The sequence below is a fragment of the Ranitomeya variabilis genome, chromosome 6 (genome assembly GCF_051348905.1).
Source record: "Ranitomeya variabilis isolate aRanVar5 chromosome 6, aRanVar5.hap1, whole genome shotgun sequence".
NCBI classification, from domain to species: Eukaryota; Metazoa; Chordata; class Amphibia; order Anura; family Dendrobatidae; genus Ranitomeya; species Ranitomeya variabilis.
In genome coordinates, this window is record NC_135237.1 from 367,364,729 (window position 1) to 367,391,060 (window position 26,332).

At 45.8% G+C, this 26,332-nt stretch overlaps 1 protein-coding gene across 2 annotated transcripts in view; it reads left to right on the forward strand.

The window, feature by feature from the left end:
• The first annotated feature begins 332 nt into the window (after nt 1-332).
• CARMIL1 (capping protein regulator and myosin 1 linker 1) overlaps nt 333-26,332 on the forward strand; it is a 352,298-nt gene continuing 326,298 nt past the window's right edge. For both annotated transcript variants that reach the window (XM_077270002.1, XM_077270003.1), the window contains exons 1-2: nt 333-608; nt 25,787-25,884. In XM_077270002.1, the coding sequence (XP_077126117.1) occupies nt 569-608; nt 25,787-25,884 (138 nt within the window). In that variant the 5' untranslated portion in view covers nt 333-568. The remainder of the gene's footprint in view (nt 609-25,786; nt 25,885-26,332) is intronic.

A 26,332-nucleotide genomic window follows, 5' to 3' on the forward strand; every position in this document is an offset into this window, starting at 1 on the left:
CTGTGTGAGGCTAAGCCCTAGGGTGCTGCATCCTGAGGTGGGTGGCCCCTGCTCTTAGCCAGGGTTACCCTGTGTGTGTGAGGCTGTGCCCTTGGGTGCTGCTTCCTACTGTGGGTGGCCCGTGCTCAGAGCCAGGGTTACCCTGTGCCCTTGCAGCGGTGCCATGTTATGTGCTTCCTGAGCCCTCAGCCCGGCCATGGCTGCCAGTGCATGAGGAGGCGGCTGGGGAGGTGAATGGCTGAGACAGAGACATGGAAAGCTGGAGGGAAAAGACAGAGAGCTGCTGTTATCTGCCTCCCCTCCTCCTATCTCCGTGCACACCCCACCCCCTCTCCTGTCTCTTTAAGCCTCTCCCCCTAGTAGTCAGTGCAAGGGATTTCTCAGCCGGGATACGGTTATTTCCTGTTGGGTCGGAGTAACCTGGGTCTGGGGGGCATGGAGGGCAGCCGCGGGGGGCATGGGCACTAGCACTCTGCTTCGCCCGTGGTCGGACTGAGGTTGTTGTGGACGTTGTGCTGCCGAATTGTGTGGACCTCACTGCCTGGTACAGCGCGCACAAGAGGGCACAATGACAGAAGAGAGCTCGGAGGTGCCCAAGGAATTACAGGGTAAGATGCCCACCTGCCGCCCCCGTGCAGCCTGGGGAGTAACCCTTCCTGCTCTGCAGGTGACAGCGGCCTCTCGGTAGCACAGGGGTTAATGGGGTGGGCGTGGCTGTACGGAGACCTGTCTGTCTGCGGGGCTGGAGGAGATGTTCTGACAGGGGGGCATGGACTTTATTTGGGGGCAGAAAGGAGCAAAACTGCAGCCTCAATCGGGATTGTGGGGGTGAGGAGACCCCCAGAGCGTTCGGTGGAGCAGGTGGAAATGGTACCTTAAATCTGTGCCCCCCTCCCATGTATATATTGACAGGTATATGAGGGGGGTCACATATTTAGAGTCTCCCCTCTATCTGTCATTTTCAGTGTGCATATCCCCCCCCAGCTCACATTACTTTGTATGGAACGGGGTAAAAGCGCCAAATTCCAGTGCAGCGTTATCCGAAAATGGTGTTTTGTTTCCCCCCTTATTCTCAGGGGTCGCCCTGGTAATATTATAAGAATGTAGCAGCCCCTCCATTTATTTGGGGACCCAGCACTGATTTTGGGCTTACTGCAGCTGTGACTAAAAACCTATTGATTTGAAAGGAGCCAAAATCTCCAGAGTGGACGACCCCCATTGTAAAACATGGAGGTCCGCATGTCGGAATCTGCACAATTACAGATGTCAGAAGATTTCCGTGGGATTTCCTGGGAGTGGATAGCGTACGTTACGAGATTCCGAGTGGGTACAATGGAGGCGCTCGCGAGTTTGGGACAAATGACATCCACCTTGTGAGCAGAACTGATGCAATTCTCCGTGAGGGCCGTGTCCGGGGCTGTCATCTGCTCCCCTGTACGCTGTGGGCCCCGTTTTGCTTGTACCCCATTCTTCTAACATGAAATAAGTCCGGATTCACACGTGTGTGTGTGTGGGGCGATGTGAATTTGGGCCACGAGGCGAAGAGCAGCCGCAAGTCTCCTAACAGAACTGATAAAATAGAAGGGCTCCGGCTATGATCATGTGTGTTTGGTAACAGATTTGGTAGAAAAAAACGGATGTAAAAAGCAATGTATTTGTTCCGTTGAGAACTGGTCCGTTTTTCCTAGCGGGGTTTCTGAGCATGTGCAACGGATCCGTTAAACAGATGACTGTTTCCCATAGACATTATTGGAAAAACAGTGGACGTTTCCATTTTGTCTGCCATTTGCTTTTTCTTTCCGGACCGAAAAAAAAGAAACGTCGTGCAGATCTACATTTATTTGTCCATCCCAAAAAACGGATAGCAGACAGAACAGATGCAAACTGATGACGGTTTTAGGAGGTAAAAAAAGCATTTAAATAAGGGGCTCAGAATTGTAAAAGAAGAAAAATCATAAGCTGTTGTTCAATGGGGATCCAAGTACAAAGACCTCATTGATCGCACAAAACGCCAGCCTGATGTGCACCTCTTGTATGTAGTGCCTGCACAGAGCTGTGTGCGGGCTCAACTTTAAGTCAATGGGTTCTAACTAGTGATGAGCGAGTATACTCGTTACTCTGGTTTCCCCGAGCATTTTCGGGTGGTCTCCAAGTATTTGTGAGTGCTCGGAGATTTAGTTTTCGTTGCCGCAGCTGCATGATTTGTGACTGCTAGCTAACCTGAATACATGTGGGGAATGTCTGTTTGTTAGGGAATTCCCACATGTATTCAGCCCGTCTAGCAGCCACAAATCGTGGAGCTAAATCTCAGAGCACGCCAAAATACTCGGAGTCTACCTGAGCATGCTCGGGTACGCCCGAGTAACGAGTCTACTGGCTCATCACTAGTTCTAACCCCACTATGAGATGGTGTTTGGACCCATACATTTACTATTGAGCACATTAACTGCTCTGTGCACATTTACTGCGTAATGATGGTTACACTTTAATGGGTCAGTGTTGGCACAGAATGACTGTTCAAACCTAGTTCAGGTGCTTGGTGCACCCTTGGCGTGACCAAACAGTTCAGTACACCTTCCCAAATTCTTGTCTTCCATTTAATTGTAAAGTGCTGCGGAATATGTTGGCGCTATATAAATAACAATTATTATTATTATCATCTATCTCCACCCTTCTCTGGCTCGAGGAAGCCAGGGTTACCAATCAACGGTTTGGCCACACAAAGGGTGCACTGAACGCCTGTACTAGGTTTGAACAGTCATTCTGTGTTGTTAGTCCTTTTATAGGGAATCGGTCATGTCAAAAACCTGGTAACTTGCAGATATGGAGTTAATAGCATTCTAAAGCCGTGCACAAGCCACGCTAATAGCCTATTGGCAAGTTATGGACTTTATTCCTCCCGGAAGCTTTGTCATAAAGGTGCAGCTGGCACATCTTTATTCAGCGCTAAGTACATGGTGAGCGACTGCAGTAACCATCCCCGGCCTCTGACAGCCGGTTCAGCAGTGCATTAGTACAGGGCCAGCTGTCAGTCATTGCCGGGTTGTGTCTACAGCCGCCGCTCTCCATGTACTGAAGCCAAACCTCTATGACTGAAATCCAGAGGGAATAAACATTATTTCCGCCCTTTGCCTGGGCTTTCAGTGCCTTGGATGCCCAGCATTAAAATACTATTAACCTGTAGATTAACCCTTATCTGCAGGTTAAATACAGTGGTATGGAAAGGTTTGGGCCCTGGTCAAAATTACTATTATGAACAGTTAAGCAATGAAATGAAATGATCTCTAAAAGTAAAAAAAAATTAAAATGACACATTTCTGTTGTATTTTAGGCAAAACAAATATATTTTCAGCTTTTAAATTTTAAAAATTACACAAAGAAAAATGGGCCGATGCAAAAGTTTGGGTGCCCTGCATAGTTAGCACCCCCTTTTTCAAAGTATCACAGCATGTAAAGGCTTTTTGTAGCCAGCCAAGAGTATATCAATTCTTGTTTGAGGGATTTTCCTCCATTCTTCCTTGGAAAATTCTTCCAGTTCTGTGACATCTTGCATCATCTTGCATGCGCTGCGAATGATCTTTAGATCAAGGGACTGTGAGGGCCATTGTAAAACATTCAGCTTGTGCCTTTTGAGGAATTTTGACATGTGTCTAGGATCATTGTCCATTTGTAGAAACCGTCCTCTTTTCAACTTCAGCTTTACAGATGGTATCATTATGTTTGAATCAAGAATTTGTTGAAATTTCATTCAATCCATTCTTCCCTCTACCCATGAAATGTTCCCCGTGCAATTGATTGCAACACAACCCTAAAGCATGATTGATCTACCCCCATGCTTCATGGTTATCGAGATGTTCTGTTCCTGAAATTCTGTGCCATTTTTTTTCTCCACACACACCATTAAATATTGTGGTCAATGTGTTCCATTTTAACCTTATCGGTACAAATAACTTGTTTCCAAAATGAATTTGGCTTGTTTAGATGTTCTTTTGCATACTTCTCACTCTGAAGTTTATGATGAGGACACAGGAGAGGTTTTCTTCTGATGACTCTTCCATGAAGACCATATTTGTGCAGTTGTCTCTGAACAGTAGAACAATGTACCACAACTCCAGAGTCTGCTACATATTTCTGAATGTCTAATGCAGTCAAGTGGGGGTTCTGATTTGCCTCTCCTGTAATCCTGCGAGCAGTTGTCACTGAAGTTTTACATGGTCTTCGAGACCTCATCTTGACCTCCACTGTTCCTGTTAACTTCCATTTCTTAACTTACATTTTTAACTGAGGAAAGGGAAACTTTAATACCTTCTTATAGCATTCTCTTGCTGTGTGGGTCTCCACCAATTTCATTTTCTGAGTACTAGGCAGCTGCTTAGAAGAACCCATGGCTGCTGTTTTTTTTTTTTGGCACAAAATTAGAGGAGGCAGGTAAATTTGCATCACCTAGCCTATCTTCACAATGATGGTGAACAAGCCATAACCCTAACGGACTAAGTAAGGTCTGAAACCTTGGTAAAAGTTATCTGCATACATAAATCTCCAAGGGTGCCCAAACTTTTGCGTTGGCCCATATTCCTTTTTTTAACCCTTTTCTCACATTGGATGTACTATCTCGTCGAGGTGGGGTGGGCCCATATGACCACCGACGGGATAGTACGTCCAGCGCAATCGGCCGCACTCACGGGGGGAGCGCGGCCGGGTGTCAGCTGATTATCACAGCTGACATCCGGCACTATGTGCCAGGAGCAGTCACAGACCGCCCCCGACACATTAACCCCCGGCACACTGCGATCAAACATGATCGCAGTGTTCCGGCAGTATAGGGAAGCATCGCGCAGGGAGGGGGCTCCCTGTGTGCTTCCCTGAGACCCTCGGAGCAACGCAATGTGATCGTGTTGCTCTGAGCGTCTCTTACCTCCTATCCCTGCAGGCCCCGGATCCAAAATGGCCGCGGGGCTGCATCCGGGTCCTGCAGGGACTACTTCCGGGTCCAGAGCAGGCGCCGGGAAGCCTGCAGCGCTGTAAGTCAGATCGCTGATCTGACAGAGTGCTGTGCAAACTGTCAGATCAGCGATCTGTGATGTCCCCCCCTGGGACAAAGTAAAAAAAAAACAATTCCACAAGTGTAAAAAAAAAATAATAATTCATAAATAAAGAAGAAAAATTTTATTATTCCCATATACATTTCTTTAAATAAAGAAAAACAATAAAAGTACACATATTTAGTATTGCCGCGTCCGTAACGACCCAACCTATAAAACTGTCCCACTAGTTAACCCCTTCAGTGAATACTAAGAAAAAAAAGAGGCAAAAAACAACGCTTTATTATCATACCGCCGAACAAAAAGTGGAATAACACGCGATCAAAAAGAAGGATATAAATAATCGTGGTACAGCTGAAAACATCATCTTGTCCCGCAAAAAAACGAGCCGCCATACAGCATCATAAGCAAAAAATAAAAATGTTATAGTCCTCAGAATAAAGCGATGCCAAAATAATTATTTTTTCTATAAAATAGCTTTTATCGTATAAAAGCGCCAAAACATAAAAAAATGATATAAATGAGATATCTCTGTAATCGTACTGACCCGAAGAATAATACTGCTTTATCAATTTTTGGTTTTTGGTCATTCTGCCTCACAAAAATCGGAATAAAAAGCGATCAAAAACTGTCACGTGTCCGAAAATGTTACCAATAAAAACATCAACTCGTCCCGCAAAAAACAAGACCTCACATGACTGTGGACCAAAATATGGAAAAATTATAGGTCTCAAAATGTGGAGACGCAAAAACTTTTTTGCTATAAAAAGCGTCTTTTAGTGTGTGACAGCTGCCAATCATAAAAATCCGCTATAAAAATGCTATAAAAGTAAATTAAACCCCCCTTCATCACCCCTTAGTTAGGGAAAAATAATAAAATTAAAAAAATGTATTTATTTCCATTTTCCCGTTAGGGTTAGGGCTAGGGTTAGGGTTGGGGCTAGGGTTGGAGCTAAAGTTAGGGTTGGGGTTGGAGCTAAAGTTAGGGTTAGGATTTGGATTACATTTACGGTTGGGATTAGTTAGGGGTGTGTCAGGGTTAGGGGTGTGGTTAGGGTTACCGTTGGGGTTAGGGTTAGGGGTGTGTTTGGATTAGGGTTTCAGGTAGAATTGGGGAGTTTCCACTGTTCAGGCACATCAGGGGCTCTTCAAATGCGACATTGCATCCAATCTCCATTCCAGCCAATTCTGCGTTGAAAAAGTAAAACAGTGCTCCTTCCCTTCCGAGCTCTCCCGTGCGCCCAAACAGGGGTTTACCCCAACATATGGGGTATCGGCGTACTCAGGCTAATTGGACAACAACTCTTGGGGTCCAATTTATCTTATCTTTGGGAAAATAAAAATTTGGGGGGCTAAAAATCATTTTTGTGGGAAAAAAAGATTTTTTATTTTCACGGCTCTGCGTTGTAAACTGTAGTGAAACACTTGGGGGTTCAAAGTTCTCACAACACATCTAGATAAGTTCCTTGGGAGGTCTAGTTTCCAATATGGGGTCACTTGTGGGGGGTTTGTACTGTTTGGGTTCATCAGGGGCTCTGCAAATGCAACGTGACGCCTGCAGACCAATCCATCTAAGTCTGCATTCCAAATGGCGCTCCTTCCCTTCCGAGCTCTGCCATGCGCCCAAACAGTGGTTCCCCCCCCACATATGGGGTATCAGCGTACTCAGGACAAATTGGACAACAACTATCGGGGTCCAATTTAGGCTACGTTCACATTTGCGTTGTGCGCCGCTGCGTCGGCGACGCAACGCACAACGCAAACAAAAACGCACGCTAAAACGCTGCGTTTTGCGACGCATGCGTCCTTTTTCGCCGAAAGTTGGACGCAAAAAAAAATGCAACATGTTGCGTTCTCTGCGCCCAACGCTTGCGGCCAAAAAAAAAGCATGCGTCGCAAAACGCAGCACAACGCATGTCCATGCGCCCCCATGTTAAATATAGGGGCGCATGACGCATGCGGCGACGCTGCGGCGCTGAACGCTAATGTGAACGTAGACTAATCCTGTTACCCTTGTGAAAATACAAAACTGGGGGCTAAAAAATAATTTTTGTGAAAAAAAAAAATAAATAAAAATAAATTATTTTCACGGCTCTGCGTTCTAAACTGTAGTGAAACACTTGGGGGTTCAAAGCTCTCAAAGCACATCTAGATAAGTTCCATAGGGGGTCTACTTTCCAAAATGGTGTCACTTGTGGGGGGTTTTAATGTTTAGGCACATCAGGGGCTCTCCAAACGCGACATGGTGTCCCATCTCAATTCCAGTAAATTTTGCACTGAAAAGTCAAACGGCGCTCCTTCCCTTCCGAGCTCTGCCATGCGCCCAAACAGTCGTTTACCCCCACATATGGGGTATCGGCGTACTCGGGACAAATTGCACAACAATTTTTGGGGTCCAATTTCTTCTCTTACCCTTGGGAAAATAAAAAATTGGGGGCGAAAAAATCATTTTTGTGAAAAAATGATTTTTTATTTTTACGGCTCTGCATTATAAACTTCTGTGAAGCACTTGGTGGGTCAAAGTGCTCACCACACATCTAGATAAGTTCCTTAGGGGGTCTACTTTCCAAAATGGTGTCACTTGTGGGGGGTTTCAATGTTTAGGCACATCAGGGGCTCTCCAAACGCAACATTGCGTCCCATCTCAATTTCAGTTAATTTTGCATTGAAAAGTAAAATGGCTCTCCTTTCCTTCCGAGCTCTGCCATGTGCCCAAACAGTGGTTTACCCCCACATATGGGGTATCAGCGTACTCAGGACAAATTTACAACAACTTTTGGGGTCCATTTTCTCCTGTTGTTACCCTTGGTAAAATAAGGGTATGTGCACACGTCCGGATTTCTTGCAGAAATTTCCTGCAAGAAATCCACATTTTTTTTGCGCTTTTTTTTGCATTCTGCACGCGTAATTAGCTTGCAGAATGCTAAAGTTTTCCAAGCGATCTGTAGCATCGCTTGGAAAACTGACTGACAAGTTGGTCACACTTGTCAAACATACTGTTTGACAAGTGTGACCAACTTTTTACTATAGATGCTGCTTATGCAGCATCTATAGTAAAAGATAGAATGTTTACAAATAATAAAAAAAATAAAAAAAATGGTTATACTCCCCCTCTGCAGGCAGCCAATCTCCTCAGCGGCGTCCGTTCCTATAGATGCCGGTGTGGTTCAGGACCTTCGATGACGTCGCAGCTTGTGATTGGTCGGGTGAGTCACATGAGCGGTCACGCGACCAATCATAAGACAGCGACGTCATCACAGGTCCTGAACCACACCATCTATAGGAACGAAAGAGAGAGCATGCACCGGAGAGGCGGGAACACTTCGGGGGCCATCAGAGGGTGAGTATATCACTATTTTTTATTTTAATTCTTTTTTTTTTTTTTACCAATTACGGTATATGGTGCCCAGTCCGTGGAGGAGAGTCTCCTCTCCTCCACCCTGGGTACCGACCGCACATAATCTGCTTACTTCCCGCATGGTGGGCACAGCCCCGTGCGGGAAGTAAGCAGATCAATGCACTCCTAGGTGTGCGGAATCCCCGCAATTCCGCATTTTTAATGAACATGTTGCTTTTTTCCCGCGATGCGATTTTTTTTGCGAAAAAAAATGTAACATTTGCACAAAAAATGCGGAATACCCTGTAAATAATAGGAGGCATATGTAAGCATTTTTTTCACGTTTTTATCACGTTTTTATAGCGAAAAAACGCGAAAAAAACGCGAAAAATCCTGAACGTGTGCACATGGCCTCAAACAAATTGGAGCTGAAATAAATTTTGTGTGAAAAAAAGTTAAATGTTCATTTTTATTTAACCATTCCAAAAATTCCTGTGAAACACCTGAAGGGTTAATAAACTTCTTGAATGTGGTTTTGAGCACCTTGAGGGGTGCAGTTTTTAGAATGGTGTCACACTTGGGTATTTTCTATCATATAGACCCCTCAAAATGACTTCAAATGAGATGTGGTCCATAAAAAAAAAATGGTGTTGTAAAAATGAGAAATTTCTGGTCAACTTTTAACCCTTATAACTCCCTAACAAAAAAAAATTTTGGTTCCAAAATTGTGCTGATGTAAAGTAGACATGTGGGAAATGTTACTTTTTAAGTATTTTGCGTGACATATTTTTGTGATTTAAGGGCATAAAAATTCAAAGTTGGAAAATTGCGAAATGTTCAAAATTTTCGCCAAATTTCCATTTTTTTCCACAAATAAACGCAGGTAATATCAAATAAATTTTACCACTATCATGAAGTACAATATGTCACGAGAAAACAGTGTCAGAATCACCGGGATCCGTTGAAGCGTTCCAGAGTTATAACCTCATAAAGGGACAGTGGTCAGAATTGTAAAAATTGGCCTGGTCATTAACGTGCAAACCACCCTTGGGGGTAAAGGGGTTAAATATATAGTTATATATATATTTTTTTTTTGCCTAAAATACAAAGGAAATTTGTCACCTTTTATCTTTAGCCCATTTAGAGATTGTCGTCTTCAACTTGCTTAACTGTTTACAATTCTAAGAAAATATAAAGCTGCACTCTGGATTGTTTAGAATGGTACATCTAGAAAATTGGAACTGCAGTACTGCCATAGAACACTGGTTAAGTGCTACTTTATGTACATGCGAAACTTTGAAAAATTGGAAATGCAATATTGCTATAGGAAGATTTACAGTAAGAAGAAGGTACTTAGCACATAGATTGGCCTATACATATGAGCCCAAGTGCAATGTCAATGCGTACTTTAGGCCGGCCTCACACTAGCGAGTTTTACGGACGTATGAGCGCATAAACTACGTCCGTAAAATTCGCATTACACACGGCCTAATGAATCTCTATGGCCCAGCTCCTATCTGCCGTATATTACGCATCCGTAATATACGGTCTTGTACGGCCGTAGAAAATCGCAGCATGCTGCGTTTGTCTTCGTATTGCGCAAAAAAAATCGCCAATGAAAGTCTATGGGGGCGAGAAAAATACGGATTCCACACGGACCAGCAGTGTGACTTGCGAGAAATACGCAGCGGTGTTAGAGAGAAAAGCCGGCAATTCAATTGCCGGCTTTTCATTTCTCCTTCCCAAACCCGACAGGATATGAGACATGGTTTATGTAGCGCCCCCCACCGCCGCAGGGCCGAGGGGTACCCGGTACCGGGCCTCTGAGTCTCTGCTCTGGGGTTGTCACGGCGGCTAGGCCCCGGTCCGTGACCCTGCCGTGGGGCGCTCAGTGAATAATGAATATGGATGATGATGGTGACGCTGTAGTGGTGCAGTGCAGTAAATAACGAGGACACCAGGTTGCAGTCTCTTTACCTCTTTACTGAAGATCTCTGAGTCCTCAGTCCGGAATACGGTTCACCAGGCTGCGCAAGTCCGGCCGGTCCAATGGCACCTCCAGAGTTCTCTTCACAGGTGGAAATCGGTGCCTTCCTTCTAGCGCTATGTGTTGTGGTCCTTCCCTGCTGTGCTTACGGAAAGTCCCCCACAACTGTTGTGTCTGTTTCTTAAGTTCCCTCACAACTCGATTAGATGATGTTCTGCTAATCCTCCGTCCCTCCCTGATGTTCTGGTTGGGACGGCACCCGTTTGACGGGTAGGCTCGGAGCTCTTCCGGGACCCTAGAGTCGCCCCTCTCCACAAGTTGCCCCCCAAGACTGCATAGGTGATTTAAGGTTAGACAGCCCGCCTAAGACTGACTGTCCTGCCGCTGTTTGGAGTATTGCTTGAAGCTGAATGTTATGATACTCCCTCGGCGTTCCGGCCACCAGTAGTGCGCCTCAGTAGGATGTTGCTTCGGTCTTACAGCACGACTCCTACTGGTATTTCTCCTTTTGCGTGATCTCGTTTCTCACTCAGCACAATCTATCTCGCTTCTAATCCTTCCTTGGGTACCACCGCTACCCGGAGCAGGCACGGTCCCGTTACGTTCTTTCTTGTTGCCAAGCCTCTGTCAGGATCCCACCCCTGACAGAGACCCTACTGTATCTTCCCCCACAACACCCTCTGCCACAAGGTGTTGCCTGGTTCCAACCCAGTCAGCTTTCTGATCTAACTTCCTGCCTGACCCCCAGTTTACCCACTATGGTGGGGAGTGGCCTAATGAATAGCACCCTTAGCTCCCCCCGGAGGCCCGGCTGTGAAATGTATTGGTGTCTGTGATACCTGATCCGATGAACTCCTTCAGTGCCATCAGACGCACCATAGCTCCCCATAGTGGCGGAGCCACAGTACTGCAACGACCAGGACTCTGGGGCGCTGCATTTACATACAGTAAACCATCTTATATCCCCTTTTTTTTTTTTTTTTGCATATTCCACACTACTAATGTTAGTAGTGTGTATGTGCAAAATTTGGGTGTTGTAGCTGCTAAAATAAAGGGTTAAATGGCGGAAAAAATTGGCGTGGGCTCCCGCGCAATTTTCTCCGCCAGAGTGGTAAAGCCAGTGACTGAGGGCAGATATTAATAGCCAGGAGAGGGTCCATGGTTATTGGCCCCCCCCTGGCTACAAACATCTGCCCCCAGCCACCCCAGAAAAGGCACATCTGGAAGATGCGCCTATTCTGGCACTTGGCCACTCTCTTCCCACTCCCGTGTAGCGGTGGGATATGGGGTAATGAAGGGTTAATGTCACCTTGCTATTGTAAGGTGACATTAAGTCGCGGTGAACTGGATGAACCTCATGAACTGGAGCCTTGGAAAAGTTCCCGCGCTCGAGTTCATATGAGTTCATCCAGCAGAGGGCGCCTCACCGCGTCTCAATGTAAGTACAGATCACCCAGCTTTCCTTTCAGTACCCGGGGTTTACAGGCACGAGCGAGTGCTTTAGCACAGCTCCTGGCTGTAAAATGATTTAACCCCTTCAGATGGATTTACTTCGTGGGACGTGACAGATCATCAGAGGGTATGTATATTGTTGGTTTATTATTTTGCAGAGCGAGGGTCTTCAGGTGGATTGAGAGAGCAATAAAGTATTAAAACAAGCTGTGTTTATTTCATTAAAATACTTTTTAATAATGTGTGTGTTTTTTTTAACCCTTTCATACAATTGGATTAATAATGGATAGGTGTCTGTTATGGTCCGGTGGTAGGACCTCAAAACTGACCTGACACATATGACCAGAATATAGGACAAGTTCTGGGGATGTGGCAGCTATACTGCCCGCAATCCTGATCCTATCCACACACACTAAAGGCAGCCGTGGAGCGTTCCTAAAATCCTAGACGCCACGTTCACAGCCTGAGAAACTGACTACCCCTAGAGAGAAAGCAAAGACCTCACTTGCCTCAGAGAAATAACCCCAAAGTTATAGATAGCCCCCACAAATAATAACGGTGAGTTAAGGGGAAAAGACAAACGTAGAAATGAAACAGGTTAAGCAAATGAGGCCCGCTAATACTAGATAGACAGAAAATAGATAGGAGTCTGTGCAGTCAGTACAAAAGCTATCAAAAATAAACCACGCAGAGAATGCAAGAACCCCCACACCGACTCACGATGTGAGGGGCGCACTCTGCACCCCAGAACTAACCAGCCAGCAAAAAATCACATAAAAGCAAGCTGGACTGAACTCATTATATACTGAGAAACGTTTTCAAGGAAATAATGAGCAAACAAACTTAGCTTCTCCAGCAGGAGACTGGTCACAAGGAATATTCAGGAGAACTCAGAAACAGGACTGAATACACCGACAGCAGGCAACAAGTGAAGGTCCAGGTGGAATTAAATAGGGACCTGTCATAGCAGGAAATGAGGCAACTGAGCCCTGCTACAGACCTGCAGTATCGCTAAAGGCCACCAGAGGGAGCCCAGACGGAATTCACAACAGTACCCCCCCCCCCTTGAGGAGGGGTCACCGAACCCTCACTAGAGCCCCCCCGGCCGATCAGGACGAGCTGAATGAAAGGCACGAACCAAATCGACCGCATGGACATCAGAGGCGACAACCCAGGAATTATCCTCCTGACCATAGCCCTTCCACTTAACCAAGTACTGAAGCTTCCGTCTCGAAACACGAGAATCCAAGATCTTCTCCACCACATACTCCAATTCTCCCTCGACCAAGACAGGAGCAGGAGGATCAACAGAAGGAACCACAGGCACCACATATCTCCGCAACAATGACCTATGGAACACATTGTGAATGGCAAACGAAGCTGGGAGGTCCAAACGAAATGACACAGGGTTGAGAATTTCCAAAATCTTAATAAGGACCGATGAAACGAGGCTTGAACTTAGGAGAGGAAACCTTCATCGGAACATAACGAGAAGACAACCATACCAAATCCCCCACACGAAGTCGGGGACCCACACAGCGACGGCGGTTAGTAAAGCGCTGAGCCTTCTCTTGTGACAACGTCAAATTGTCCACCACATGGTTCCAAATCTGCTGCAACCTATCCACCACAGAATCCACCCCAGGACAGTCAGAGGGCTCAACCTGACCCGAGGAGAAACGAGGATGAAAACCAGAATTGCAAAAGAAAGGTAAAACCAAAGTAGCAGAACTAGCCCGATTATTAGGGCGAACTCAGCCAATGGCAAAAAAGTCACCCAATCATCCTGATCAGCCGAAACAAGACATCTCAAATAAGTTTCCAAGGTCTGATTAGTTCGTTCGGTTTGGCCATTCGTCTGAGGATGGAAGGCCGACGAAAAAGACAATTCAATGCCCATCTTGGCACAAAAGGACCGCCAAAATCTGGACACAAACTGGGATCCTCTGTCAGACACAATGTTCTCCGGAATACCATGTAAACGAACCACATTCTGAAAAAACAGTGGTACCAAATCGGAGGAGGAAGGCAGCTTAGGCAAGGGTACCAAATGGACCATTTTAGAAAAACGATCACAAACCACCCAGATGACAGACATTCTCTGAGAGACAGGAAGATCTGAAATAAAATCCATGGAAATATGCATCCAAGGCCTCTTCGGGACAGGCAAAGGCAAAAGCAATCCACTGGCACGAGAACAGCAAGGCTTGGCCCGAGCACAAATCCCACAGGACTGCACAAAGGAACGCGCATCCCTCGACAAGGAAGGCCACCCAAAGGATCTCGCCACCAAATCCCTGGTACCAAAAATCCCAGGATGACCCGCCAACACCGAAGAATGAACCTCGGAAATAACTCTACTGGTCCATCTGTCCGGGACAAACAGTCTCTCCGGTGGACAACGGTCAGGTCTATTGGCCTGAAACTCCTGCAACACTCGTCGCAGATCAGGAGAGATGGCAGACAAAATCACCCCCTCTTTGAGGACACCAGTCAGTTCAGAAACTTCCGGGGAGTCAGGTACAAAACTCCTAGAAAGGGCATCAACCTTCACGTTTTTCGAACCCGGAAGATATGAAACCACGAAATTGAAACGAGAGAAAAACAGCGACCATCGAGCCTGTCTCGGATTCAACCGTTTGGCAGACTCGAGATAAGTCAAATTCTTGTGATCCGTCAAGACCACCACACGATGCTTGGCTCCCTCAAGCCAATGTCGCCACTCCTCAAATGCCCACTTCATTGCCAACAACTCTCGATTACCAACATCATAATTCCGCTCGGCAGGCGAAAACTTTCTTGAAAAGAAAGCACATGGTCTCATCACAGAGCCATCAGAGCTTTTCTGCGACAAGACAGCCCCTGCTCCAATCTCAGAAGCATCAACCTCGACCTGGAAAGGAAGAGAGACATCGGGCTGGCGCAAGACAGGAGCCGAAGAAAAGCGAAGTTTCAGCTCCTGAAAGACCTCCACGGCCGCAGGACACCAATTAGTCACATCAGAACCCTTCTTGGTCAAATCCGTCAAAGGTTTAACCACACTAGAAAAATTAGTGATGAAGCGACGGTAAAAATTAGCAAAACCCAAGAACTTCTGAAGACTCTTCACAGATGTAGGTTGAGTCCAGTCATGAATAGCCTGGACCTTGACTGGATCCATCTCAGTAGTAGAAGGAGAAAAAATAAAGCCCAAAAAGGAAACCTTCTGGACTCCGAAGAGACATTTCGAGCCCTTCACAAACAAGGCATTGGCACGCAGGACCTGAAATACCATCCTGACCTGCTTCACATGAGATTCCCAATCATCGGAAAAGACCAAAATATCATCCAGGTACACAATCATAAATCTATCCAGATACTCTTGGAAAATGTCGTGCATGAAGGACTGAAACACAGAAGGGGCATTAGAGAGCCCAAAAGGCATCACCAAGTACTCAAAATGGCCTTCGGGCGTATTAAATGCTGTTTTCCATTCATCGCCCTGCTTTATGCGCACAAGATTATACGCTCCACGAAGATCTATCTTGGTGAACCAACTGGCCCCCCTAATCCGGGCAAACAGATCAGACAACAGTGGCAAGGGGTACTGAAATTTGACCGTGATGTTATTTAGAAGGCGATAATCAATACAGGGTCTCCGAGAACCATCCTTCTTGGCCACAAAAAAGAACCCCGCACCCAAAGGGGACGAGGACGGGCGAATATGCCCCTTCTCCAAGGACTCCTTTATATAACTCCGCATAGCGGTATGTTCTGGTACAGATAAATTAAAAAGTCGTCCCTTAGGGAACTTTCTACCAGGAATCAGATTTATAGCACAATCACAATGCCTATGAGGAGTTAGGGCATTGGATCTGGGCTCATCAAATACATCCTGGTAGTCCGACAAAAATTCAGGGACTTCAGAAGGAGTAGAAGAAGCAATTGACACCAAAGGAGCATCGCAATGAATTCCCTGGCAACCCCAACTTGACACAGACATTGCTTTTCAATCCAGGACTGGATTATGAGCCTGCAACCATGGCAGGCCCAACACGACAACATCATGCAAATTATGTAGCACAAGAAAGCGAATCACCTCCTGATGTGCAGGAGCCATGCACATGGTCACTTGAGTCCAGTACTGAGGTTTATTCTTGGCCAATGGTGTAGCATCAATTCCCTTTAGTGGAATAGGCAATTGTAAAGGCTCCAAGATAAAACCACAGCGCCTGGCAAATGACAAAATCCATCAAATTCAGGGCAGCACCTGAATCCACAAAAGCCATAACTGAGTAGGATGACAGAGAGCAAATCAGAGTAACAGACAAAATGAATTTAGGTTGTACAGTACCAATGGTGACATACTTGGCGAATCTTTTTGTGCGCTTAGAGCATGCTGAGATAACATGAGCAGAATCACCACAGTAAAAGCACAACCCATTCTGACGTCTGTGGTTTTGCCGTTCAACTCTGGTCAGAGTCCTGTCGCATTGCATAGGCTCAGGCTTTTGCTCAGAAAATACCTCCAGATGGCGCACAGGTTTGCGCTCCCGCAAACGCCGATCAATCTGAATGGCCAAAGACATTGACTCATTCAGACCCGCAGGCGTGGGGAACCCCACCATAACATCTTTAAGGGCTTCAGAAAGACCCTTTCTGAAAATCGCCGCCAGGGCGCACTCATTCCATTGAGTGAGCACAGACCACTTCCTAAACTTCTGACAGTAAATCTCTGCTTCATCCTGACCCTGAGAGAGAGCCAGCAAAACCTTCTCAGCTTGGTCTACCAAATTTGGTTCCTCATAAAGCACTCCAAGCGCCAGAAAAAACGCATCCACATTTAGTAATGAAGGATCTCCTGGCGCCAGAGAGAATGCCCAATCTTGGGGGTCACCACGCAACAAAGAAATAACAATTTTAACTTGCTGAACAGAGTCACCAGAGGAGCGAGGTCTTAGAGAAAGGAATAACTTACAATTATTCTTAAAGTTCAAAAACCTAGATCTATCTCCGGAGAACAGCTCAGGAATTGGTATCTTAGGCTCTGACATAGGACTGCGGACTACATAATCCTGAATGCCCTGTACCCTTGCAGTGAGATGGTCCACACTAGAAGACAGACTCTGAATGTCCATATCTGCAGCTGAGTTCAGAACCACCCAAAGATTAAGGGGAGGAGAGAAGCTAAACACAGTGCAGAGGAAAAAAAAAAATGACCTCAAGATTTCTCTTCTCCCTCTTCTGCTGCATTAACACTTTAGGGCCTGCTGTACTGTTATGGTCCGGTGGTAGGACCTCAAAACTGACCTGACACATATGACCAGAATATAGGACAAGTTCTGGGGATGTGGCAGCTATACTGCCCGCAATCCTGATCCTATCCACACACACTAAAGGCAGCCGTGGAGCATTCCTAAAATCCTAGACGCCACGTTCATAGCCTGAGAAACTGACTACCCCTAGCGAGAAAGCAAAGACCTCACTTGCCTCAGAGAAATAACCCCAAAGTTATAGATAGCCCCCACAAATAATAACGGTGAGTTAAGGGGAAAAGACAAACGTAGAAATGAAACAGGTTAAGCAAATGAGGCCCGCTAATACTAGATAGACTGAAAATAGATAGCTTTTGTACTGACCGCACAGACTCCTATCAAAAATAAACCACGCAGAGAATGCAAGAACCCCCACACCGACTCACGATGTGAGGGGCGCACTCTGCACCCCAGAACTAACCAGCCAGCAAAAAATCACATAAAAGCAAGCTGGACTGAACTCATTATATACTGAGAAACGTTTTCAAGGAAATAATGAGCAAACAAACTTAGCTTCTCCAGCAGGAGACTGGTCACAAGGAATATACAGGAGAACTCAGAAACAGGACTGAATACACCGACAGCAGGCAACAAGTGAAGGTCCAGGTGGAATTAAATAGGGACCAGTCATAGCAGGAAATGAGGCAACTGAGCCCTGCTACAGACCCGCAGTATCGCTAAAGGCCACCAGAGGGAGCCCAGACGGAATTCACAACAGGTGTCATAATTGACACCTCTCCATTATTAATCTGGCTTAATGTCACCTTACAATAGCAAGGTGACATTAACCCTTCATTACCCCATATCCCACCGCTACACGGGAGTGGGAAGAGAGTGGCCAAGTGCCAGAATAGGCGCATCTTCCAGATGTGCCTTTTCTGGGGTGGCTGGGGGCAGATGTTTGTAGCCAGGGGGGGCCAATAACCATGGACCCTCTCTAGGCTATTAATATCTGCCCTCAGTCACTGGCTTTACCACTCTGGCGGAGAAAATTGCGCGGGAGCCGCCGCCAATTTTTTCCGCCATTTAACCCTTTATTTTAGCAGCTACAGCACCCAAATTTTGCACATACACACTACTAACAGTAGTGTGGAATATGCCAAAAAAAAAAAAAGGGGATATGAGATGGTTTGCTGTATGTAAACCATGTCTCATATCCTGTCGGGTTTGGGAAGGGGAAATGAAAAGCCGGCAATTGAATTACCGGCTTTTCACATATATCGCGCTGAATTAAATATAAATACAGAATATATATATATATATATATATATATATATATATATATATATATATATATATATATATATCTCTATATATCTCAATACACTGTATATATGTTTTAACGAACATTTGAGCACATAAATCCATTAGATGTCGGTTTTGCAAGCCTGCGAGAAAATATCGCATTATGGATGCCATACGGATTACATACGGAGGATGCCATGCGCAAAATACGCTGATACACCCTGCCTACGGATGACATACGGACCACTATTTTGGGGACTTTTCTGCGTATTACGGCCGGACCGTAAACGGACCGTATTTACATACGCTGAGTGTGAGGCCGGCCTTATAGTTGGGTTCCTGTCCTGATAAGATTCCTCTTTTGGACTAAAAGGTCTACAATATATGGGGCAGGAAGGAACCAGCTAGTTAAAACCACCTGAATCTGATGGAATTGGGTGTGGGAGTGCACATGTCATATGAGTTTGCTAACAAACAGAAAGACTGACCAGCACTTCCCTACTAGTCTGAATAGGTGCCAGCTACCATAACACTTCTAAGAAAATATAAAGCTGCAGTCTGGATTGTGGGTACACCTAGGAAATTGGAACTGCATTACTGCCAGAATATTGGTTAAGTCCCATATTATGTACATGTGAAATTTTGAAAAATTGGAAATGCAATATTACAATAACAGTAATTTTGACCAGGAGTGCCCAAAGATTTTCATGCCACTGTACTGTTTGGGAGATGCTGTTACCATGAACTTTCTGCAACAATGTATATGTAATTGATATGTTTCAATGCAATATCCACATGAATGCAAAGAACCAAGGTTCCCAGCAGAACATTGCTTAAAGCTTCTCCCTGTTTTGCCTTCTTTGCATAGCGATCTCCTTCCCCAAGTAAGGCCTCTTTCACACTTCCGTCTTCTGCTGTGCGTCGTTGTGCAGTAAAACGACTAGTGTTGAGCGATACCGTCCGATACTTGAAAGTATCGGTATCGGAAAGTATCGGCCGATACCGGCAAAGTATCGGATCTAATCCGATACCGATACCCGATACCAATACAAGTCAATGGGATTCATGTATCGGACGGTATTCCTGATGGTTCCCAGGGTCTGAAGGAGAGGAAACTCTCCTTCAGGCCCTGGGAACCATATTAATGTGTAAAATAAAGAATTAAAATAAAAAATATTGCTATACTCACCTCTCCGACGCAGCCTGTACCTCCGCGAGGGAACCGGCAGCGTTGTTTGCTTAAAATTCGCGCGTTTACTTCCTTACTTGAAGTCCCGGCTTGTGATTGGTCGCGTGCCGCCCATGTGGCCGCGACGCGACCAATCACAGCAAGCCGTGACGTAATTTTAGGTCCTTCATGATTTTAAAATTACATTCTGGCTTGTGATTGGTCGCGTCGCCCATGTGACCGCGACGCGACCAATCACAAGCCGTGACGTCACGGGAGGCTGGACACGCGCGCATTTTAAAATGCGCGCTTGTCCTGCCTCCCGTGACGTCACAGCTTGTGATTGGTCGCATCGCGTCGCGACCAATCACAAGCCAGAACGTAATTTTAAAATCCTGAAGGACCTAAAATTACGTCACGGCTTGCTGTGATTGGTCGCGTCGCGGCCACATGGGCGACGCGACCAATCATAAGCCGGGACGTCACGGGAGGCAGGACAAGCGCGCATTTTAAAATGCGCGCGTGTCCAGCCTCCCGTGACGTCACGGCTTGTGATTGGTCGCGTCGCCCATGTGACCGCGACGCGACCAATCACAAGCCAGAACGTAATTTTAAAATCCCGAAGGACCTAAAATTACGTCACGGCTTGCTGTGATTGGTCGCGTCGCGGCCACATGGGCGGCACGCGACCAATCACAAGCCGGGACTTCAAGTAAGGAAGTAAACGCGCAAATTTTAAGCAAACAACGCTGCCGGTTCCCTCGCGGAGGTCCAGGCTGCGTCGGAGAGGTGAGTATAGCAATATTTTTTATTTTAATTCTTAATTTTACACATTAATGTTGTTTCGATACCGATACCCGATACCACAAAAGTATCGGATCTCGGTATCGGAATTCCGATACCCGCAAGTATCGGCCGATACCCGATACTTGCGGTATCGGAATGCTCAACACTAAAAACGACGTATAGATAGACGTCACGAAAATAGTGAAAACGTGTGTGATGCATCCAGTGTAATGACGGATGCGTCCTTTGTGTTGTTGCCACAATTTCAATGGAGAAATGTCCGGGGACACGAGAGAGAAGTAAGCGGATCAATGCATTCCTTTGTGGTCGGAATCCCCTCGTTTCCGCACAAAGAATGAACATGCTGCGTTTTTTCCGGAATGCGATTCCGCTGCGGAAAAAAAGCAGCATGTGCACAAAAAATGCAGAATGCATTCTAATAATAAGATGCTTAATGTATGTGTTTTTTTCGCGGAAAAACTTTACAATTCCTGATCGTGAGCACATAGCCTTTACTTACAGTTAGGGCTCATCCAGACATCTGTGCAAATGTGTCCAATTCCGGATTATAATGCATGGACTGGCTCCCAACCGCAGCGTGACAGCTTCATGTATTTCTGTGAGGCTGTCAATCCCGTGTCTGGAGATCCCTGGCCAATTGGTGCATTGTGGTCTGTCTACATCAAGAGGCCAGGAACTTGTAAACAGAACTTTTCCTTTAATAAATCTGACACAATTATGTTATTGATTTATGGTCATTGTGTTGACTTAAAGGTTCCTTATCGGAGCCAGGTTTGCAGATATTGCCTTCATACATTAAAATGTGTGTGGACTTGAATTTTACTTCAAGCTGCTTATTATGTTCCTCAAGTCTCTGCCGAAGTAGCTGCCGTCAAGATCCGTGATCTGACAAATTTTGCTTTCGGTCATGAAGCGGTTTTACCTGCATTACCTTCACCTTATGTTGACTCTATCCATTCTGGCCACGGGTGCATGCGAACTGTATACACTGGATTCAGCCGGCAGCTTTATCGGCTCTTGTGCTGTATATTGCTGCTGAGCAGCTGGTCCCAGTAGTTACCGTAGACCGGGGTATGGGACATTAGTACTATTTAGATTTGGGTGCATCTTACAGTAGTACGTACCTAATTGTAGCATCACATCATAAAAAAAGAAATGAATCTGTTGTTACAAAGGCCATGGTATATATATATATATATATATATATATATATATATATATCTGCAAGGAATTTATCCCTGAAAATCACATCTTAAAGAGAACTTGTCACCAGGCTTTCCCCATATAAATTAGGCCCAGCACCTGTAAACCCTCAGTTCCAGCATTCTACTATGCTGTATATATGTCCCCATGTGACCTGCATAACACAAAGAAGAGCTTTTGTTGTATTCGTAGACAGTGAATAGAACGGTCTCGGGTTTTGATCCAGCACGTCTCTCTGCCCTTCCGAGGGCAAAGCGCTGTACCTACAGGTCATCGGTGCTCTTTGGCCTGTCCCTGCGCTTACGCACTACCGTACTTTACTCTGCCCTCGACAGGCAGAGAGGCGCCTGCGCAGGAGCGCGATGGAGGACACTGTGTGGGTGACGTAGATCGCGTCATCCGCATGAAGCTGAAAAGGATGACCGCCATTGCAAGAAAAGAGGAGGCGCTGGATCAAGAGCTGAGACTGCCATCGGACCGGACCGCTCAGTCTGTGTCATAAGAAAAGCTCTTTTTTTTGTGCCTAGCAGAGTGAATTGGGGACCTACTGACAGTATACTACAATGCTGAAAAATGCTAGCCTTACTTATTATTGGGAAAGCTTAGTGACTGGTTCTCTCTAAGGTCTGCCAGAGACAAAGCTATTTGTAAAATGAGAACCTTTCATGTCCAGACATGCTATACACCTGCAGCTGTAGGGTTAATCCTAGTGTTACAATAATGTGGAGCTTGCTTACTGGTGCAGCTTCTCCCTGCAGCTGCTCAACTTTCAGGCATTGGGGCTGTGCAGGGGGCCAATACTGTCACCCCTCACTATATTATGCGTGCAGTGTAATCACTGAACTGCACTCTGATCGATGGATGGCTGGCTCTGCATTAGCGTACACACACAGTGTCTGTATAGTGAGCGGTGACTGGAACTCAGAGGTGTAGCTAGGGTTTTGGTTCAGGGGGGCGAAGCTTCTGAGTGGGCCCCTAACCAGGTAACCTTGATTACAACTCGGTGACGCCCCCTAATTGTGGAGGAGAACCTCAGCAGATGACCGCGCTATTACTGAAGATAATCTCTATATAACGACCAATATTGATATTGCCGCCATATGGTCAGGGGTAGATACCAGTCCTACAGAACATATAAGAGATCACAGCACAGTTACAGATAATGACTTAACGCTGACGATCTCTCTGATGGAATCGTTCACTTTTCCCATCTTTTCCATGTGGCCCAGACCGACATAACTTCTCCAGCCAGGACTCTGCTGCAGAGAATACAACAAACACATTTCACTTCTCATATTCCAGCCCCATCACCATCTATTCCCAACCTGCACAAACTCCTCATCCTGCTGATACCCCAATACTGAGCAGCTGCTGCCGTATGTGTCCCTATTATTGCACCTGATGTGCGGTTCTCTGTGCCTACTAAATTCTAAAGTAACCCTTTATAATATAGTAATGCCAGGTGCAAGTGCCGTAGAAAACAGTACCCATATTTTGCTCCCTAGAAAGTAATGCCCTGTGTGTGCCCCTTTGACAGTCACAGTAACCTGAGTTCCTCTATAACATTATAAGTGCCCACTTTACATTTAATAATGTCCCGAGTCTCCCCCTGTACAGCTCCCCTATACACAGTATGAAGCTCTCTTATACACAGTATAATGCCCCCTCACTGTATAGTACCACCAACACAGTATACTGACCCCTTAATAGCCCCCAAACTCCATATAGTATAATGCACCAGATCATCCTAAGTATAGTATAATGCACTCTCGATAGGCCTACTCTATATTGTATAATGCATCCCCTTAGGCAGACTCTATAGCACAAGGCAGCACCGATAGGCAGACTCTACAGTATAAGGCAGCTCCCATAGGCAGACTCTATAGCACAAGGCAGCACCCACAGGCAGACTCTATAGCACAAGGCAGCACCCACAGGCGGACTCTATAGCACAAGGCAGCACCCACAGGCAGACTCTATAGCACAAGGCAGCACCCACAGGCAGACTCTATAGCACAAGGCAGCACCCATAGGCAGACTCTATAGCACAAGGCAGCACCCATAGGCAGACCCTATTGTGTAAGGCAGCACACCCATAGGCAGACCCTGTAGTGTAAGGCAGCACCCCCATAGGCAGACCCTGTAGTATAAGGCAGCGCCCCATTAAAAAAAAAAACAATAAATAAATACTCACCTCTGTTCCTCCTTGTTCCCGTGGTGCTCCGAGCTCCTGCTCATCACCTTACAGCGGGTAGTGAAGTCATCTCGCCCGTTGTCAGCGTCGGTGATGTCAGACACTGACAGGGGGATAATGGGAAAAGGAGCGCAGCGGTAAATGCCGATACAGCTGACCTTGCGATGATGGGTGGGGGGCCCACTGCTGGCACTGGGCCACCCTGCCTGCTCAGGGGCCCCATAGCGGCAGAGCAGGGAGATTGATTCTCCCTGCTCTGCCGCAGAATGTAACTATCAGTGCGCTGTGCACGCCGATACAGTTGCAGTAGTGTAGCTCCGGGTGGGCCCCCTCTGAGCATCGGGCCCGGGGCGATTGCCCCTTCTGCCCCCCCGGTAGCTACGCTACTGCTGTAACGGCTTCCTATACAACCCCAATGACTAGAAGTGAGCATCTACAGGGAGGATATAAGTTACCGTACGTTTTTCCCTATAGCCACTCCTCCGGTAAGACAGCCTAACTCTTTTTTTAATGCTATTTAACTAGTTAACTAGAGTTTCTAGATATGACGAGTTCCATTTTAAATGCACTATTTATAAGTTGACTATAGTGTTCAGTCCTCCGGTCCATGCAGAGTAGACATTGACCCCTCATTGAATTATTGCTGTGTGGACACTATTGGCCACTTAATGGCATGGCCTTTATAGACACCGCACTAAAAGCACATAGATTAGACATGGCTTATGGCTGGATCATGATGCTGTTTGGGAACTGCGTTCTATGCTGACTTGCTCTGGCCAGTCTTTATGTAGAAGCAATTAAGAGGGGGCATGGCCTGCTTCTGGCTATTAGTAGTAGTAGCCAGCCTCCTGATAATGTGTCCTCCACTGCAGGGCTACCAGTACTGCGCATGACCAGAAGCCATCTTGTGAACTTCCGGACATGCGCAGTGTGTGCCGTTTGAAGCCGGGAAGCGTACATCCAGCTTCAGAGACGCAATGACGCTGCTGGAGTGAGCAGCTCGCCTGCACAGATTTGCATGAGAGAGGAGGACTCCGCTCGTGTAAATAGTTAACACGCCCACAGGGGTGTGTTAACATGGAAAGAGGGTTGACTAGTCTGGGCAACTAATGCCCCATCGACTAGTCAAAGCCTCAGCATAGGAAATGGGACAATATAAATGCTTTTTAAGGGTATGTGTCCACGTTCAGGATTGCATCAGGATTTGGTCAGGATTTTCCATCAGTATTTGTAAGCCAAAACCAGGAGTGGGTGATAAATGCAGAAGTGGTGCATATGTTTCTATTATACTTTTCCTCTAATTGTTCCACTCCTGGTTTTGGCTTACACATACTGATGGAAAATCCTGACCAAACCCTGATGCAATCCTGAACGTGGACACATACCCTAAAGCATTCATCCGTTATACAGGGCGCATTAGGGAGACAGTTTAATCATACATAGATGAATGTTTCTGGATTGGAGGGCATGGGGGTCCTGACAGGTTCCCTTTAAAGGCTATGTGCACACATTGCGGATTTGTGTGCAGATTTTTCCGCACAGTTTTTGAAAAATCCACAGTTAAAACGCAGTGCGGATTTACCGCAGATTTTGTGCGTTTTTTGTGCGGATTCCACCTGCGGTTTTACACCTGCGGATTCCTATTGAGGAGCAGGTGTAAAAAGCTGCGGAATCCGCACAAAGAATTGACATGCTGCGGAAAATACAACGCAGTGTTTCCGCGTGATATTTTCCGCACCATGGGCACAGCAGATTTGGTTTTCCATTTAATTTTTCAAGGCATCAATGTGTAATTTTAGATTGTAAAAACAAAACTTTCCAATCACTTTCCAATTAAAGCTGTCTTTTAAGATGTGAATAACCCCTTGACGCTAAACTATTATGAGATTTTATGCCACTGGTCCATGTATTTTTTTTTTTATGCCTTATGGTTCTATTATAACCTTTTGTAAATAGAGAAAAAAGACTGAGGAAACCTATTAAATTTTAACTAGTGTTATGAAAATCAATATTTTATTTTATTTTTTTTGCATCCTAATATTTAATTCTCCTTTTAGAAAGCATCCGTGATGTTATTGGAAGAAAAATTAAGATTGCCGTACGGAAGAAGGTCAAGCTTGAGATCAAAGGAGATAAAGTTGAAAACAAAGTCCTGGTATGTAAACCGAATTAAGTAATTTTTATTAGATGCTTATAGCAATGTTTCATACTGCTGACCACGGCATCTGTGCATAGACACCATGGAAGTTTAGATTTATAGCTTACTAGATGGTGGCCCGATTCTAACGCATCGGGTATTCTAGAATATGTATGTAATTTATTTATGAAGTTTTCAGAATAATGGAATTTATACACAGGATTCGTTCGGCCGGGCGCGACCAATTAGGTAAGCGTGGTTCAAATTCCGCTCCAATTCGCGGCCGGACTGCACCTGTCGCTGATTGTTGAATATGTTGGCGCTATATAAATAAAATTATTATTATTATTATTATTGTTCGGGGCCTGCCGGGCGTGACCAATTGGTGAAGCGAGGGCCTGGCTCCAGGTTTTTGAGCGCCCTGGGCGAAAGAGTCTCAATGGGCCCCCCTCTTTAACACATACCA